The sequence below is a fragment of the Schistocerca cancellata genome, chromosome 6 (genome assembly GCF_023864275.1).
Source record: "Schistocerca cancellata isolate TAMUIC-IGC-003103 chromosome 6, iqSchCanc2.1, whole genome shotgun sequence".
Taxonomy (NCBI): domain Eukaryota; kingdom Metazoa; phylum Arthropoda; class Insecta; order Orthoptera; family Acrididae; genus Schistocerca; species Schistocerca cancellata.
Window position 1 is genome coordinate 722,853,551 of NC_064631.1, and position 18,909 is coordinate 722,872,459.

The window sequence follows — 18,909 nt, forward strand, 5'->3', positions numbered from 1 at the left end:
GCGAAATGAAGTCACCTTGGCGAGGAGCGTCGCCTATGACCCGGTCCGTGCGTGCGCGCGCGCTAGGTGAGGTGAGGTGACCTCCATCCGGGGCGGCCCCGCTCCCCCGCCCCCTCCCCGCTCCCCGCGCCGCTACCAGCCGGCGCCGCGATCGATACGGGGCGTCGCCGGCGCCGGCCGACGCCCGCCGACCACCTACGAAGCGGCGCCAGGTGTTTTGCGCCCGCCGATATTGCCATAGCCACCTTGCACGTTGCCGCAGTGACCGTGTTTTGCATACATTTTTTGCCGGGTCGTGCCGCCAGTGAGGCAGCGAGCCCCCGTCCGCGCGTCTCGGCTCCGTCGCGACGCGCCGCGCCCGGGTACGGACGGCTGACGGCTGCTGCCGGCTCGCCAACCGCGCCGCCTGCCGGTGTTCGCGCAGTGCGGCCCGGAGACCGCGCGATACCTGCTGCACGCACACTGCTCGGCCCCGCCGCCCGTCGCTTTTGCGGGCGAAACCGACACTCCGGTCTCACATTTTCCGCGCCGCACAACTCCGTAGCTATGGTCGTGCGCTAGACAGCTCGCCCGAGCGCCGACCGCGGCGCCGCCATGGTCTAGGCTAGGAGACCCAGCGATGACATCTCGAGAGGCTGTGGCGCCAATCGTTTCTTCAACTTCTCGCACCGACCACGAGGTAGAAAGCCTGGAAGAGCCTGCTATCGCTCCGAGCACCACTCAGGTAAAGAGGCCGCCCTAGCGACGTTCCCGTTCATGTATTCTCTCTCTCTCTCTCTCTCTCTCTCTCTCTCTCTCTCTCTCTCTTTCTTTCTTAAACCACCCCTTTTCGCAAGCTGTTATTACCGCGCGTCCCGAGACAACGCGATAGTTTTTGATCTTCGACTCTGAAATTATTTCTCGCACCTGTTGACGACGGCTGTAAGGACGAAGAGTAATTTGTGGTGGTGGTGGGCTGTGCCCAGGCGTGGCCTTGCTCGGCAGCCGCAGTGACCTAGCGGGCGGCGCCAGGGGCCACACCTACCTGTTGAAGCTGGGACGTCGGCCCAGGCCGCTCACCGCACCCCCACTCACGCCTACTGCCCTGCCGCTGGCTCGCGTCCACGTCTCCGCGATAGGCTTCCGATCGACTGCAAACATACCTGACCCACGCTGCCTGCCCCCGACCCTTCTCTGCCGTGCTTACCCGCGTCATTTGCACCTCCAATGATGCAATACGTCTATACCTGAGTCAGTCCTATACTGAGCTGCTTTCTACTAACGAAAGCATTTATCGGAACAGTTCACGGGTGGACCGCGAAAAGATGCCAAGTCTCTAACTCCACCTTGAAGATCTCCACGTGTACAATAAGCACTACGCTGAAGAATATTCGTTCACTAAGCCGTGATGACCTGTAGTATAAATTTTCTAACTAAGCGTCGTGCCAGCTGACACTTTTCAGTGTTTTCGTTACAATCTCTCACTGGACAAACAATCTGCGACGCTTTGCGAATTAGCTCGACGTTTTCTGTTACTTCAGTCCTGCATGGATCCCACAAATTTTAACAGTACGTCAATATAGGCTCTGCAAATGTTTCCCACCAGTTTTTTTCGTAATAAACTACAGTACCCCAGTGTTCTGTCAACAAGTCTGAGTATGCCATTTCATCACCCACTAACTAAGCTTATATGATAGTGCCTCTCTATGCCCCGCACGTTGTTAATTCCCAGATATTTGCATAACATATTGACCGCACTTGTGCTCCATTACTTATCCCGTCAGAAACTACTACTATTTTATGTTTTGCGAAGGACAATACTTTACATTTGTCTTCACAATGAAGTTTGTGAGGTAACAGACAGACAGAACTGCTGGAATGAGAGTACACACTTTTGTTTACCCTCCGTTTCAGCAGAAGATGAGATAAATATGTGAAATGCTAAGTTTACAAGAGTATTTTTCCTAAGCTGAAAGAATGAAGGTTACTGTCGCTTTTAAGCACGCAAAAAATGTTGTACAGTCAGCAGGAAAAAAATGCAAAATATTACCTTTCAGTTTAGAAATCGGATTTTTTGAATGGGAGAACTCATTTTTTCGGTAATTCCGTTAATATCGCTGAAGATTTTGACACGAATAAGACCGCGAGATGAGAATGCCCACCGGTCTTACCTTAGCTGCGTGATCGTTAAATAGCGACTAGAGTGCGTCAGGAACACGCAACTTGGACTCGCCCATACCGACCTCGATGTTTCACACACAGAGTATCGTATGTCGTAGCTTACTGATTCCACCGACTTTTTACTCTTGTCATTTAGCGCAAAATTCAAACTTTAACAGCAGAATATTAAATACTTAGTGTTATCTGACCGATAGAATCGTGCAACAACAGTGTCGAGAGATAACAAGCATTGTTTAAGTTAGAAGAAAAGAAAGCAATGCAAGTGTACCATAATTTGACGTTATTTCAGTCTTTTTTTTCGTTCAAAATTACGCTATTCTATATTAGCGAAGGGTGCATCGACAGCGTTTAAAGGAAATCGCGTCGACAACGCAAACATGGCTACGAAATCGATTAAACCGTTTAAGTCCATCGTAAGTAAGTCAGAAATTTCCCTGTAAACATACCAGTTATCTAAATATTTAAATCGTGTCAGTGATATTATTACTTATATTTTCTTCACATTCGGAATTCCGATATTTAAAGAAAAGTTTTAGATTTTCTCTATGATACATCAGTGACCTTCAGCTGCGTTATATCTCCTCACGCGTAATTTTTTCATATAAGGCGGAAATGGAATCGAGATAAATTGGTAAATGAACGTAATGCCAAAATATCTGCCGGGTAGACGGTTCCGACCACGCCCTGAGCAACTGTATCGAGTGGTATGGCTCTACCGTATTACACCTGGGACATACAAAAACCCATTATAAAAGCTTCTAGGTGACTGTGTTTCATCATCACAACCTCTGAAAGATTTCTAGATGGTCAAATTGACATACTACCCTACGGGCGCAAGGCCATGTCACTGTCAACTGTACATGCACCTTAACAGCGTTATACCGGCAAACAGAATGTTATTGACACGCTGAGAAATCGTAACTACGGTGTATTCACAGAGCAGCTATTTATTTATATGACACACACCATAAACAGCCAATATCTATCATTTCTACCTTACCTAACATTATAGTGCTTAGTTTTAACTGTGGATGTCCCGTCCTCAGACTGCCTCAGTATGGGCGTTACTTTGACCAAGACGTGGGGCACTAAGGCCTAAAGCATATCCTATAAAATTACTTAAAATGTATATACGAATTATGAAGAATGTCACCAAACCGCTGTGAAGAATTATGGCTTATGGACAATGTACAGACGTAGTTTTCATTCCTTTCCTAATTGGCGTGTTAGAGTGGAAGTAATGAAGATCTTAATCTATGTGAGATTATCTCACTTCAACAGGTAATAGACCATTACAATCTGATGTCCAATTGAAACGAGGAAGACGGGAGGGCTGTAAGATGCGAGACCCCAGAACCTGGTTTACACAGTCACTTCTTACTGTCATTTGGAGAACAGTGGCCTCGTATTCACATATGCGCGTACCGGTGATGTGATGACCTGACTGCACAAACAAATGGAAGCGAATTGAAGATGGCAATGCGCAGAAATTCACATGGATATCGCCCAAAATAATCGTAGGGAGGTAACGTACGCTCAGAGTTCTCATGTAATAAGCATCTCTATCAATTATCAAGTAGGATGTATGAAAACAATGTAGTACGACATTTTCCATTCAATTACGTTCAGTGCAATCTCGCTGACAGGCAGTTCTATGTTTAGCGTTGGTATAATGTTTTCGCAACCTAAGAAACAAACATGTTGCGACTTCATAAGCAACTAGACATACTGTATGCGGGCTTGTAATGCAGTTACCCACTTACGAATTACGTTATTAAACAAACACAGATTATGAACATTTGAAGTATATTTAAATGCTATACTGATAGAAAGGAGACTTCCCTTATTCAGTTTTCACGTTATTTTGCAATAGGAAGGGAGAACTGCAGAATCATCAAAACTTTTCATCTCCAAGTCATTGAATCAAACATTCTGAGCGACGATGACAGTAATTTCAGCAACAAACGTGATTCATTTCCAGTCATCGTATCTCCTGCTCTGTAGCGAAACTCTTGAATACGTCGACATAAAAGTTTTCTGGATATGATACCGCGTCATACTGTATAAAACAACTACTGGAAAAAAACCAACGTTTCGGCCACGTTGGATACGTTTTAATATATGTTTTGTTTGTAGCTACACGTTCAGGATGAAGCTTTATCTATCCTAGACGTTATCTAAATATTCAGTACTCACACAAATCGACGAAGTGCATTCATATTCATGCGTTGCGGGAAATAGCTGTTACGCTTCACGTCGTTATGATTGACTGTGCATGTCACCAGTGGAGCACGAAAATAACTGAACAACATAACTAAACGCACTTTTCTCACATTCCCTTGTATTTTCGTCAGAGCTAACATCAAAAGGACGGAACACAGCAGATGAAGTCACTGACCTGCCGGAATTCTCACCGAACCAGAAAGCGTGAAGTAAGCCCCGTAATCGATATCGGGCGGTAACCTTTAGGCCTGATCTTGTCATCTGTGGCACAGCGTCAAGCCACTGTTCTGCGAAATCATAATGCTTCATCCGCTAAGAATGAAATGTCTAACAACAGATCGGTGGCCAGGGTAGCTTTTGTGAGAAGGCCCAATGACCACCATTCAGGATTATTTAACTCCAACTGGACTTTACGTCTCATAGAACAGCAGGTGTTATTGGACGACTACCAACGTATAGACTTTGCTCAGTATTGGGACTGTATCGTGCAATACATCTCAGTGAGATAATCCGAAAACAGTCGTAAAATGTGTAGTTCCTTACGAAGAACTTGAAAAAGCAACAACATTCTAAAAAAATCGCAACAGTAAAAGGATTTCTCCGTCATTGTGACTCTCGTTATGTCTTAACGTCATCGACTTCTTGTTATGTTGGACGCTCATAGTAAAATAAAAATGGGTCTTTGGTGATGTGGCGTTTTGTTGAGAGAGATTTACGAGAGATATCTCATAAGCTTATTGTATTTGAACGTGTCCCCTCTGGGAGGCAAATCTAATGGAATTAACGCACTAACCGGCTCCTTCTGTCGTAATGTCAAGGAGTATTATCATTTAACATTCCAGCGATGACGAGGCCACAGGAGAGGGTTCATAAGAGAGGGGTTATAAGATCGTCTAGGACAAGGGTAAGGGCACTGAATCGGACGTGTCTTTGAAAAAGATGTTTCGACATCTGTCGTGATCGCTTTACAGAAACACTGCGTGAGTAGACGGTGGTTTGAACCCCGATTCCCCCGTATGTGGATACAGTTCGTTAATCTCCGTGTCATCTCGCTGGGTACGACACGACACCTCGGAAACACTCATTGCAGGTATCTGGCTTGGCTTGTCGTGAAGTCTGTTCATTGAACTAGCTAAGAGAACAATTTCCACGCATGATTTTTAGTAACAACATCGATACGTTGCAACAATTTCATGTGATACTGAAGACAACCAGCCACCGAAACGTGTCAGGAAATTAAGAAAATAATTGTGCTCACGCCAAATGTACAATTCAGTCATGAAGGTGTAGCTACGACTGCCGTATCTCGTTATGGTTTTGTGCAATACAGTTTTAATGGAATAAGTTTCACTTCTTATGGCACACTTAGGTTGTTCGTCGTTGCCTTTAAATCTTCACTGTGCCTGTAGAAATTAAAAAAAAAAAAAAAAAAAAAGAGTAGTTACTGGCAACTGGAATGGCTACAAAAATTACCGGCCCTCTTCATTGACGTTTCTGATGGTTAGCACTTTCATTAACGTGCGGCATTACTGAATTAATAGTGACAGTAAGAAGAGAAAGACAGGATAATAACGCAAAAAAATGTTTCGGCTAGGCAAATACTAGGGCAGCACAGATTAAGCAGCCTAGAAATGATTTCCAAAAACGTAGATGAAGTTGCAAGTAGCATCAGAAAAAGCAGCAGCCTGTTCTACAGGAAACTGAAAACAGTGGGTCACAACAGAAGCAACCAAACCTATATTTGGTGTGTTTGATCGAAACTCCAGAAAAAAAGCGTTAAGCATTTCCTAGACACAAGAGAGAAATGCTGATGACAATAATGAATACAAGCTTGTTTATGGACTTGACAGTCAGTTTCAGAGATTTCCAGCAGAAATTTATCGGGATGAACAACTGCTCAGAGAAATGGAGTGAAACTACTGCAAAAACGCTCGAACACTGTAAGAAGGTCAAGCTCCATCGCTGAGTTGATTCTCGTAACCCAAAGATGGTCAGTAACGGAAAGAAAAAATGAATTGCTTTGTGATAAATGATATACCACAATTCGTCTATCCACACTTAATTTCCAGATACTTGATACTGCAATGAGATGTGCAGTTATGTACACTATTACTGGCCATTAAAATTGCTACACCACGAAGATGACGTGCTACAGACGCGAAATTTAACCGACAGGAAGAAGATGCTGCGATATGCAAATGATTAGCTTTTCATAGCATTCACAGAAGGTTGGCGCCGGTGACGACACCTACAACGTGCTGACATGACGAAAGTTTCCAACTGATTTCTCATACACAAACAGCAGTTGACCGGCGTTGCCTGGTGAAACGTTGTTGTGATGCCTCGTGTAAGGAGGAGAAATGCGTACCATCACGTTTCCGGCTATGATAAAGGTCGGGTTGTAGCCTATCGCGATTGCGGTTTATCATATCGCGATATTGCTGCTCACGTTGGTCGAGATCCGATGACTGTTAGGAACATATGGAATCGGTGGGTTCAGGAGGGTAATACGGAACGCCGTGCTGGACCCCAACGGCCTCGTATCACTAGCAGTCGAGATGACAGGCATCTTATTCGCACGGCTGTAACGGATCGTGCAGCCACGTCTCGATTCCTGAGTCAATAGATGGGGACGTTTGCAAGACGACAACCATCTGCACGAACAGTTGGACGACGTTAGCAGCAGCATGGACTATCAGCTCGGAGACCGTGGCTGCGGTTACCCCTGACGCTGCATCACAGACAGGAGCGCCTTCGATGGTGTACTCTGGGTGCACGAATGGCAAAATGTCGTTTGTTCGGATGAATCCAGGTTCTGTTTACAGCATCATGATGGTCGTATCCGTGTTTGGCGACATCGCGGTGAACGCACATTGGAAGCGTGTATTCGTCATCGCCATACTGGCATATCACCCGGCGTGATGGTATGGGGTGCCATTGGTTACACGTCTCCGTCAACTCTTGTTCGCATTGACGGCACTTTGAACAGTGGACGTTACATTTCAGATGTGTTACGACCCGTAGCTCTACCCTTCATTCGATCCCTGCGAAACCCTACATTTCGGCAGGATAATGCACGACCGCATGTTGCAGGTCCTGTATGGGCCTTTCTGGACACAGAAAATTTTTGACTGCTGCCATGGCTAGCACATTCTCCAGATCTCTCACCAACTGAAAACGTCCGTCCAATTGTGACCGAGCAACTGGCTCGTCACAATACGCCAGTCACTGCTCTTGATGAACTGTGGTATCGTGTTGAAGCTGCGTGGGCAGCTGTACCTGTACACGCCATCCAAGCTCTGTTTGACTCAATGCCCAGGCGTATCAAGGCCGTTATTACGGCCAGAGGTGGTTGTTCTGGGTACTGATTTCTCAAGATCTAAGCACCCTAATTGCGTGAAAATGTGATCACATGTCAGGTCTAGTATAATATATTTGTCCAATGAATACTCGTTTATCATCTGCAGTTTTTCTTGGCGTAGCAATTTTAATGGCCAGTAGTGTAATTATTTTTCTCACAGATAACAGAAAGAATGAATATGTAATACAATGATTCTTTGCAGCAGAATTCATGCAACCTGCCGGGACTCATTTATTTGCCATTGCGATTAAAATGCATTTAGGATTGCTTCGCTGTTTTACCTGGCTGCTGATGTGATGAAAAGCTTTTGCAGAAAACAAAAGAAGCGTCATCTATCATTCTACTATCTATTCTCTTAAAGGTATAGTTTTGTAAAGTTCTTCCGTATCAAGTTCAGTGTTCAACGGCAGAGTTCCCGGCCGTCCTGCCTTATCCTACAACCTCCGAAGCCCTATACGACTGACAGTGCAAATAGTTCCATTAGAGAAGAAGAGTTCACCGTCCCGGCGATTTACACTGATAAGCCAAAGCATTATGACCTCTGCCGACCGCGACGGTGGATGCCGCCTGGTGGCGTTGCGGGCACGTGACGCGGTAACAAAAGCTATGTTAAGGGGCTCCGGAACGCCCTATACTTGCAATGTTAAAATAACGCTTATAAATTACATCTTTCCTCACAAAGTATTTGAGGTAGGAAGTTGAACTTTTTACAGATTATTTATTGGAATATGGGCTACAACTTAACACAGGGATTTTACAAAATTTTAGTTCAGTTATTAAAGATGATTTTTTTTCAATTGTAATGAAAATTCACAACATTTTTTTGCAATTTTTTATTTATATATTCAAAAATATACAGTTTTTTGGAAAAAGGCTGTGTTAAATTATGCAGAAGGTACTGTGTAACATTTACTGAAAGTTTGAAACAAATATGTTTAGAAGATCCTTAGAAAAACTGTAATTAGTATGAGAAAATAAAAGTTTTGGGAATCGAGCGACAAAGATTGGATTAACTTTTTAGTGCATTCCAGGTCCATAGGATGGATTATCTTCATCCTCTGCAAACTCCTCCTCCAGCGTCCTCTTGTTCGTCCTCCTGTTTACTCTTGCTTGTATTTCTGGACTCTTGACAGCCCTGTCTGCAGCCCGAAGGCGTTCCTTGTCTAAAGCAAGCATCGCTCGTACCATGTTAGAACCTATCTTCATTCCCATATTTCTAAATACCTTGCACCTTACAATGTTGCCATCATTGAAAGTCGCAACAGCATCATACACACCAAAGTGAAGTGTTTCTATTCCAACAAATACAGTCTTGGGGATTCTCGACCATATAACACTATTTACACTTTCATTGGGGTTTTGAGTTTTTCCGTGAATACACTTTTTCAACAGTTCAGGTGCTGCTAAGTCTCTGAAAATAGGTTAGCCACAACACATACTTTATCTCACATCACTAAACTGTACCTGATGAACACGGACGTTAATAATAACACCATTTGACAGCAGTTTAACAGCGCCACAGTGGGTCACGCCCATGTAGAACACATTTCAAAAAAAAATTTAAAAATAGTTGTAGTCTTCGGAATTGAATAAATTATATATCTATTAAAAGGTAATAGTCTGCAGATTCAGAAAACGCAAAAAAGTAAAAATTGAACTTTTCATGATTTTGAGCCTTTCCGGAGCCCCTTAAGCGGAGCAGTTATGGGCGGGGGATCACCCTAGCAAAGATATGGGCTGCAAATGGGGGAATCCACTGAGATAAGCGACTTTGACAAAGGGCAGATTATTATTACGCAGAGCCTGTGAACGAATATCTCGGAAACGGGGAAGCTGGTTGAATATTCACGTGCCACGATCGTCAGCATCTATGGAAAAAGGTAGGACAGTGAAAATACCACTAGGCACTAAATGGCTGGATGTCTACGGCTCTTCACAGAACGTGGTTTCGAAGGCTTGTCCGCTCTGTGAAGCAGGACAGATGTTGATCTGTGGAAGCTCTGCCGAAAGAGCACAGTGCCGGTGCAGGCGCGAGTGTTTCAGAGTACACCGTTCGTTGTGCACCGTCGAACATGTAGCGCCGCAGCAGACCACTCACACGTGTTCACATGTTGACCCAACTGCATCGTCAGTTTCCATTGTAGTGGGCACGGGACCATCGGGATTCTATCGTCCATCAGTGGAAACGTGTCGGCTCTTCGGGATAATCGTATTTTTGCTGCACTTAGTCGCTTAGTCGTCTCCAGAACGTCGTCATCGAGGTGAAAGGCGGCTCGAAGCGTGCAGCGCGCCACGGACGCAGGCGGGTGGGACCAGTATAATGACGTGGAAGAGATTTTCCTGCGCTTGCATGGGACCTGTGGTAGTAATCGAAGACACGCTGACAGCTGCGAACTACGTGCAGCCCTTCATGCTTGTTTTCTCCCCCGACGGCGATGTCGTCTTTCAGCAGTATAATTATCTGCGTGTCGAAGCCAGAACCGTGCTACAGTGGCTTGAGGAGCACTATAGAGAACTCATCAGATACCAGATTCGCCTGATGCAGATCCTATGGAGCCCGTTATTTACGCGAATCACATGAAATGTGCGCAGACACCTAATTCCACAAAGCTACCAACAAACTGTGCGATCCCTGATACCCAGAATTACTGATGTACTTCGTTCCAAAGACGGACAATCAAGCTATTAAGCAGGTCGTCACAATGCTTTGGTTGATCAATGTAGGACTTTTACTAAGTCACCTAATGTCAATGCTGGAGTGTTTCCTCCAAAAAGTTACCGCCAGTTTCCTCTCCCACCAGTGCTCAGGTGATCACGTGATCCGTCCGACATCAACGGGAGTAGTTTCTCCTTAACTCTTTTTATTTGTTATGGAGAAATTTATAGCTTATACTACTGTAGCATGAACAATACGCTTAGCAGTAGTTAATGGTACATGTCAACAAGTGTTTTCCGCTTTGTAACCCTGTTATTGCTGCATACTGCTTACAGCTACGATTTACTTCAACATGAATAGTTCCAGACTTCGGATGTAGGTCTGAACCATCGGTAACCCGCACGTGATGATAGCATAGGAATGCCGCCGGCTCCGAACTTTGCGCCGGTCCTTCCCCCGACAACTTCCGCGATGTTAAAACCGAGCCGCGGTTTGCTGTCACAGCGGATCTGCTCGTTCATATTTCAGAGCTCTCAGTCCCCTGTTCGATATCTTTTCCAACTAGGGTTTCCGAGACTAGGCCGGCACTGAGAACCTGTCAGTTTCTCGCAGTGAGGCTGTCTCAAAGAAAATACGTCTCTAATGAGTTATTCTTATGTACAGAAGCGTGGCTGGTATTTCGTTACATCGATGACCTAGTACTGGCAAAATCTTAGTATCGGTTGAGAGCAAAGCTGCTGGAGCTAAAAAATAGAATAATGTCGGAATCTACGAAAAAACAGATTCATTTATTTTGTGACCACATAAAAGTGTCAGATATTAAGGGAATTTGTAAGGAGCCATTGCACTACCGTTATATTTTATTGTTAAGTATTACGTATTTCTTAAAGCATCTGACCAGTCTTTAGCGAACCGAAATAGGAGACCTCATTGGTTTCAAATGGTTGGTAATCGAACACACTGAATAAATAAATCGAAGACTGGCATGATGTTAGTGTAGCGGTGTTAATCGTAATGATAACATACACGGTTCGTATATTTTCGACCAAGAGAGAGGTAAATGCCGCGAAGACCCTCAGAGACAAAGAAAAATGAGCACGTCAACCATGAGACAGTACGTCTAACATCTTCCTCATTTCTACCATATACGTAATGGTGGCGGTAAAATTGGAGAAATTATTCACTAACTGTGCTGTTCCGAACAACACGTGTTGTCAATTGATGGCCGTAAGGAAATAGTGGACTCAGCGGAAGCTCAATTAAAATCCGAATCATAGTGTAGTAGCAGGGTAGTAGTAGTCCTCAATCCGCTGCCCTATTCTATGCCTGACTTTTCATCTCCGAATTACTGCAAACTACATCCGTTTGAGCCTACTTACTGTACCCATCCCTTGATCTAAAAATTTTACCCTCCACACTTTCCCTCCGCTACCAAATTGACGATTCGTTCATGTCTCAAGAGGAGTCTTCTCAACTGATGCCTTTAAATGCTAACATTCTTGGTAGGGCCTTACCACGGCTGTTACTGATATCGAACGAAACCACAAGTTTACTATTACCAGTCACTGTTTATTTACACAACATGTTTCGAAGGTTTAAACCCCCATCCTCATGTGGATAAATATTACATACTTGCGCTTGTGGATAAATATTACATACTTGCGCTGTGTTACAAACTGAGGTACTGTCTAGCAGAGAAAAACTAAACAGCATTTAAAAAAGTGTCATACTTATGTGGAGGTCTTTGACTCAAAAGGTGAACGAAAATATAAATGTGAAAGTAAAAACAAAAAGTTCCTCCAGCTATAACAGACTTCTTTCTATGTAATGTTACATCATAAACACCACAGTTTCGGGACTCTGAGGCAACAAAGATGTCGTCTAGAATCTAGTAAGTATAAAGAACATTTAGCAAAGCAAAACAGAGACAGTGTTTCCACACACATCCATCGGCATGGTGTAACAAGATACATGATTCATTCGACAAGGCCACACTTTTCCATTGATCCACAGTCCCATCTCTATGTTCCCGTGCCCTACGGCTGCTCGGAAAGTGCACCGCACCTAGGAGACGGGCTGTTGGGAGACATTCACATTGCGGACCATCTGCATCCCTTCATATATGCCTCTTGCTGAATGCATCTTCCAGGACAACTGCCTGTGTGACAAAGCGAGAATTGTTCTACAGCTGTATGAGGAGCAAGACAGTGAAATCACGTTGCCATCATAATAGCCTCGTCTGGAAGCGATGGAGCACATATGGGATGCCATAACGCTCCAGCTCCGTGCTCACATATTACGGGCCCGTAATTTTCAGAAGTTGCGTGACCTGCGCGAAGACGTCTGGTGCCACATAGCCCCGGGGACTTATCAAGGACTTGTCAAATCCATGCCACGCAGAATCGCTTCTGCCTTGCCTTCCAAAGGCGGAGCAATACACTGTTATTCGCAAATGTTCATAATGTTTTGGCTCATCGGTGTATACTGATGGGAATGCAGAGAAATTCAGGCTTACATAGAGACGTGCTATCAGTATTACTACCAACTCGCTAACGGCGAGTGCCTTTGCATGGAGCGAGGGGCTGTGAGGGGGAAAATATTTGCATACTGTACTCGTATAACCCCGACAACGGTACGGTTTCTTACGAAATACGTCAGATGCAGATGCAGAACAAATCAGCCGTGAACAGTGAACAAACGACTGTTTCCAAACCCACTACCATCTGCAGGAACGCTTTAGTGTGGCACGGATTTTGCGGATGCCATGCAACATGGACCAGCGTTGCTTGAATCTGAGTGTAAATCCATCCTTCACCTAATATTCAGCAACAACTTTGGTTTATGTATAGCAGATGCAAAAAAAAAAAAAAATTATACTTTGGACTGCATACGTTTTACCGTGAAGCACGTTGGTCACTCAGTGACGGTGTTGCTTGCTATTTCACACTGTCCTCTAGACAGTACTATCATGGACAAAGGTTAAATAGAACTTTTAGGCCACTAATTTCATTGACTCAGTTTCCCAACGAAGACACATTAGTTAGAGATCATATTGTTATAATTCATTTTGTCAAGTCTAAGTGTGATATTATCGCTATGAAGATGAAATAGTCTGGTGTGCTCTTCACCTATATGAACTAATGGCAGCAACAGCTGAACTATTTTAGACTAGACTATCGAGTACGAATAGAACCGTGCTCAGCACTTCACGACGTAAGGTACAATCAGCTAGTGGAACCAATTCGGAGGACACACTCATATCTAAAGTCACAGCTTTAAGACGCGCCAAGTGTCATGGAAAATCGTGTATGTATAATGGTTGTTCGCGTGTTATTGGTATTTTGATATCTATGAATATGAGCTTAGTTCCACCAACAGAATGAGGGACTTCTTAGTTACATCATTTTCTATTACACTGAAGTCCTTTAAGGGGAGTACAAAAGGTGGTGTGGGTATAAACTGTCTGGTTTTATTTTTGTGGAAAATTTTTGTTTGGAGTTTTCTCTTTAATTTGATTTACGTTTTGTTCATTTTGAATGACTATAAGTATTCCTAATTTATTTTGAAATAATTTACTGCACAAGTAATTTCTGTAGATTCCATGAGCAGCTGTTCAATATGACACGATATCTCTGAAACTGCTCTAGAAGGCGATGGTTTATGTTGGTTTATTGTAAACATCCCATAGTGCTCAGAGCCATTTGAACCATTTTTTGACTGTACCAAAGAGAAGAAATAAGGGAATTAGATTCTACAGAACATGTCCTGTTGGAAGTTTACATCCAGAGAACGAGGCGTTTCCAAGAAGCAGCCTGTGAAATGTAACGAAGTGTGCAGTGAAACCAGTGCCAGTGGTATCAGTTTAATATTAGGATTGTGTGTGCTAAAAATGTTTAATATTGTAATATGTGTGGTGGAGAGATCATTTCTGAAAATGTCTTCAAAAGAAAAGGTTTAGTTGTTAGTTCGGAAGTCGCTTTTTCGAGCTGGGTGAGTAAGAAATAGTTTTGGATACCTGAAAAATGTAAAAACAGCTTTCTTGAGACGGTCAGATATTTCTATTTGCTGAGATGCATCAGTAAAGTCCCTTGGGCTGGAAAATTTGTGCGCTATTATGAAGCTGTCATGCAACCCTACTGATGTTTCAAGATACGTAGATGCTTGACAGGAATAGTAAAAGTAATTGCAGAACAATCAATGAAATCTGCAGCAGTCGAAGCAACTGAAGAAAATGATGGTAACAACGACATTTGCATGGCATCTGACGTATCATTGCAGGAAATGGGCCACCAGTCTATAAATTCTTGTGCAGCTGCCGGAATTATTGATACCGGGAAGGTCCTTGATGTTGAAGTATTGTCAAAACATTGCCATGGATGGACAAAAGTGGGTAACAATAATGAAAGAAACAACTGTACGAACGTAACTGTTAGAAAACAAATGAGGGCTCGACTGGAGGAATGGAAAGTGTCCCAGCTGTGATCTTTCAGCGTTCTCAAGAACCATGTGGGTTCGCTGTGGTACATTCATGGGTGATGGTGATTCCAGTTAATTCAAACCAATAACTGATAACAAGATCTATGACGACCGAACACTGCAATCAACCGAAGGAAGAAACCAACTTTAGAAACACACGTGCAGTAACTGATTATTTGCAAGAAGACAACAGAATTATAGAATGGAGCACTGAAGGTAAATTACCAGTTTTCGGGGAATTCTGTATTCTCAGGTATCGTTTTAGTCGGTTTTAGCAAAATCTGCACTAACGACCCTCGTGAAGCAGGGTACTCATTCATCTATGTTAATCTCCTGAAGAACGCATAGATGATTGATGCAACTTCTATCAGACTTCATGAGTGCAATGATAAATTCAAAAGAGAGAAAACATATTTGCTATCACAAAAACTATTCTTAGTAGATATGAAGGAAGTTTTCACATGCTTAAACTGAGAATATGCAGTAAGAACACATAATAAGGAAACGTATTTGGACTACGTCCATAGGGCTGTGAAAATAGTATAAATTTGCAATGACGTCACAAACACTAATGAGTTTTATATTTGAAGACAACTGCATGATAAACTGGAAAAGAAATAGGAGAATAAAAAGGGCCTAGTGTACCTATGTTAAACAACATTGTTTTCGGAACTAATCCTTAGATGTATCTGAAAAGGAAAATGCACATTAAATCTTTTTGTGTGCAGTTTTAACTGGCGGCAGTGAGCTATGGATTTTTAATGTGAAAGCCTTTCAAACAGTGCGGGTTGCTCAGCGAGAAATCTCGAAATGCATGTTGAAAATTAGTGGAAGAGACAGGAAAATAAACAAGTACTGCAGGAAAGAGGCTACAGTGGAGATGTCATTGTGACGGCCGTGAAAATAACACAGTGATGCGTGCCACGCATCTAGGCGTGTGTAAGGTCGATAGGTCAAGGACTCTTCTGGATTCCAAGAGATTAGAGATAACTAAGGGAGTGGTGAAGGCGGATGCTATTAGAAAACATTTGATGCATGTCACTGAAAACAGTAACATTAGTAAAAGTTTCTAGGATTTCCACTGGATGGTGATGGCGCAGAAAATGGCGACGGTTTGAAGAACAAGTTCTACTAACCGAGTTTCTGCGTAGCCCAAGTCCAATAAAAGAAACCTCTTCGGAGGAGAGTCTGAAATCACCCTTTCTGTAGAAGAGTCCTAATTCAGGTTGCTTGCTATCGCCTTCCTCGGACCTGGCAGTTATACGTGAAGTGCAAGGTATCTGTATCTTGTCACTGCGATGGGCGCTTATGTTAAAATCTGCATGCTTGTGTGTCTGTAAATGAGTTTGAACTAAAAGGAGAATGACCGTGATACTTGGTGTCAGCACATAGAAGATTCTGCCCAAGTAGAACCAAAGAAACCTTTTGAATTCAACGCCTTAGTCTGATTGCTCAGCCAACAGTGTCACGTGATAGACATTGCGTTATTGGATTCAGCACATAAAAATTGACTGAGGGTCTGGTGATCAGAAGCTTTGGTACGTCTTTAGCACTGGACGCGACCCATACACTTGTCAGTCAGAACGTTATGACCACCTACCCAATAGCCGATATGTCCACCTTTGGCACGGGTAAAAGCGGCGACGCGTCGTGGCCTGGAAGCAATGAGGTCTTAGTAGGTCGCTGGAGGGTGATGGCACCACACAAGTCACACAATTCCCATAAATTCCGGGGAAGAGTGCGATGAGTTTTGACATCCCAAATGCGGTTGATAGGGTTCAGATCTGGCGAGTTGGGGGGCTAGCAGATCAACAGTAACACGCCACTATGTTCCTCGAACCACTGCATCACACTCCTAGCCTGGTGACAAGGCGCATTATCTTGTTGAAAAATGTCGCTGTCGTCGGGAAACATGATCGTCAGGGAGGAGCGTACGTGGTCGGCAACCAGTGCACGATACTACTTGGCCGTCATGGTGCCTTGCACGAGCTCCACTGGACCCACGGATGCTCACGTGAATACTCCCTAGAGCATAATGGAGCCGTTGCCAGTTTGTCTCTGTGCCGCAGCACAGGTGTTAAGGAGCTGTATCCCTGGAAGACGACGGATTCGAGCCCACCAACCTGATTGGATGAAGAAGGTATCTGGATTCATCAGACCGTGCAATGCTCTGCCTCTGCGCCAACGTTCGATACACTTGTACTCTGCCCAGCATTAAAGCCTGATGTTAGTTCTGCTACGGTTCACCGCCTGTCTTGCTTTATCAGTTTGTCCAGTCTACGACGTCCGACGTCTATTATCAGGGGTAACCACCACAACCCACGACATCTGGACGTGGTTCGACCACGTATTGAAGACACCACAGCACTCCTCGAACATCAGACAAGTCGTGAAGTTTCCGAAATGCTCGTGCCCAGCCTCTGGGCTATCGCAATCTGTTGTATATCTCGCGCCCTCCCCATTCTACACCGACAGCACGCTCACTAATACTACATGCATCGTGCGTGTGTCTGAGTAGCAGTCATTCCTCGCCTGATATCAGCTGGACGGGTTAAAACGACAGTAGGTCGGTGGTCACAAGACTCTGGCTGATCAGTGTATATCATACTGACGCGCTGGTTGCAAGACAATAACTTAAGTATAAATTACCGTAAGCAAACAAAATCTAAAGCTGCTACCATTCGCCTCCACTTGGTGTGTTCAACAATAGGATCAATGTTGAGTGCCAAAGGTAAACACTGCGAATTTAATATAGATATCATCAGTAAAAGTAAGGCCTCCGTTTAACGAACAGTACGAGAAGTATAATGATGCAGAGTATGCTTTCATTAGTTTAACATTAATATGCGTTCATTTATTTGTAGTTAGACAAGTGACGAGTGAATTCTTGGACAGACTTTACTAGTTCTTGCAGACCCGGAAGGCCACTGTAACCGGGGCTGAAATGATGGTTCTATCAGTATAATTTTTTACATTATGACACAGTACGATACTTAGGGAAACATTATGTCAGCCTTTACTAGAGTCTGTGATTGTAGTGTTTCGATAGTGCAGCAAATGAAATGCGTTCTTTTTTTAATCTTATATCTTTAGGTACAATTCACAAATCCTTCATTAAGACAATTCATCTTCTCACAGTGGTGCTATATAAGTGGGATAAATAAAAGATATGAAGTACTACTTGCTGGAAAATCAACAGTATTCACAAAACTTGCTAACCTATTCCTACGTCTGCAGAACCTGATGGCTGTAAATGAAGAGGTAATGAAAGTCCTAGTTGGACATTTTGTAGGTCTTTCAAAATCTCAGTGTAAAAAGTTGAATTAAGTGCACTGAGCTAAAGGCAGGCTATGTCGAAAAATAACAAGATCTTAATAGAAGATAACATCTTTCATAACTATCCCGAAAATTTTCTTCTTGCCTCTAATTAATGAAAAATTGTAATCATGAGCCTTTCTTAAAGATGATGTTGACTATAAATTACTACTGCGACAAATGTTACTGACAAAGTAATTTGTTATGAATTCGAGGAATACTTCGCTGATCGCAGTGAAAATGGAAATGATTGAGGAAAAGCATACTAGGTCTCTATACCTTCACCGCTGAATACTCTGAGTGCGTTCTTCCAAAATTTTACAAGTACAGCATCGAAACCGTTAAAATAGAATATGGGGATACAATGAAAGAAAAAGCACGAGTGGAAGATTTAATGTACCATTATACATCTGCTTGAGTGAAAATTTGACGTTTCTGAAGGCGGACAAGGCCTTTTTTACAGGAAATTTAAATCGTTATTGGACCGAAGGAGATTTAAAACCTCCTTTCCGTACGGAATGTAGTGCAGCGTCTCTCTTTTTAAAGTACATCGCTACGTATGCAAGTATCAATGGATGGCATTCATCACCATCATCCTCCTGCTCCTGCTCCTCCAGGTCTGTTCCATAGCTCTCCATACATTACGATCTTCAATTTTACCTATTCAAGTGTATGCTGTGTGTTTGTCATCGATCTATCGTCCATGAGGTCATTCTTA

General features: G+C 43.5%; 1 protein-coding gene across 1 annotated transcript in view; it reads left to right on the forward strand.

Annotated features, from left to right (window-relative positions):
- Positions 1-437: 437 nt before the first annotated feature.
- LOC126088490 (uncharacterized) overlaps positions 438-18,909 on the forward strand; it is an 841,325-nt gene continuing 822,853 nt past the window's right edge. The window contains exon 1 of the mRNA XM_049906631.1: positions 438-724. Coding sequence (XP_049762588.1) covers positions 620-724 — 105 coding nt within the window. The 5' untranslated portion in view covers positions 438-619. The remainder of the gene's footprint in view (positions 725-18,909) is intronic.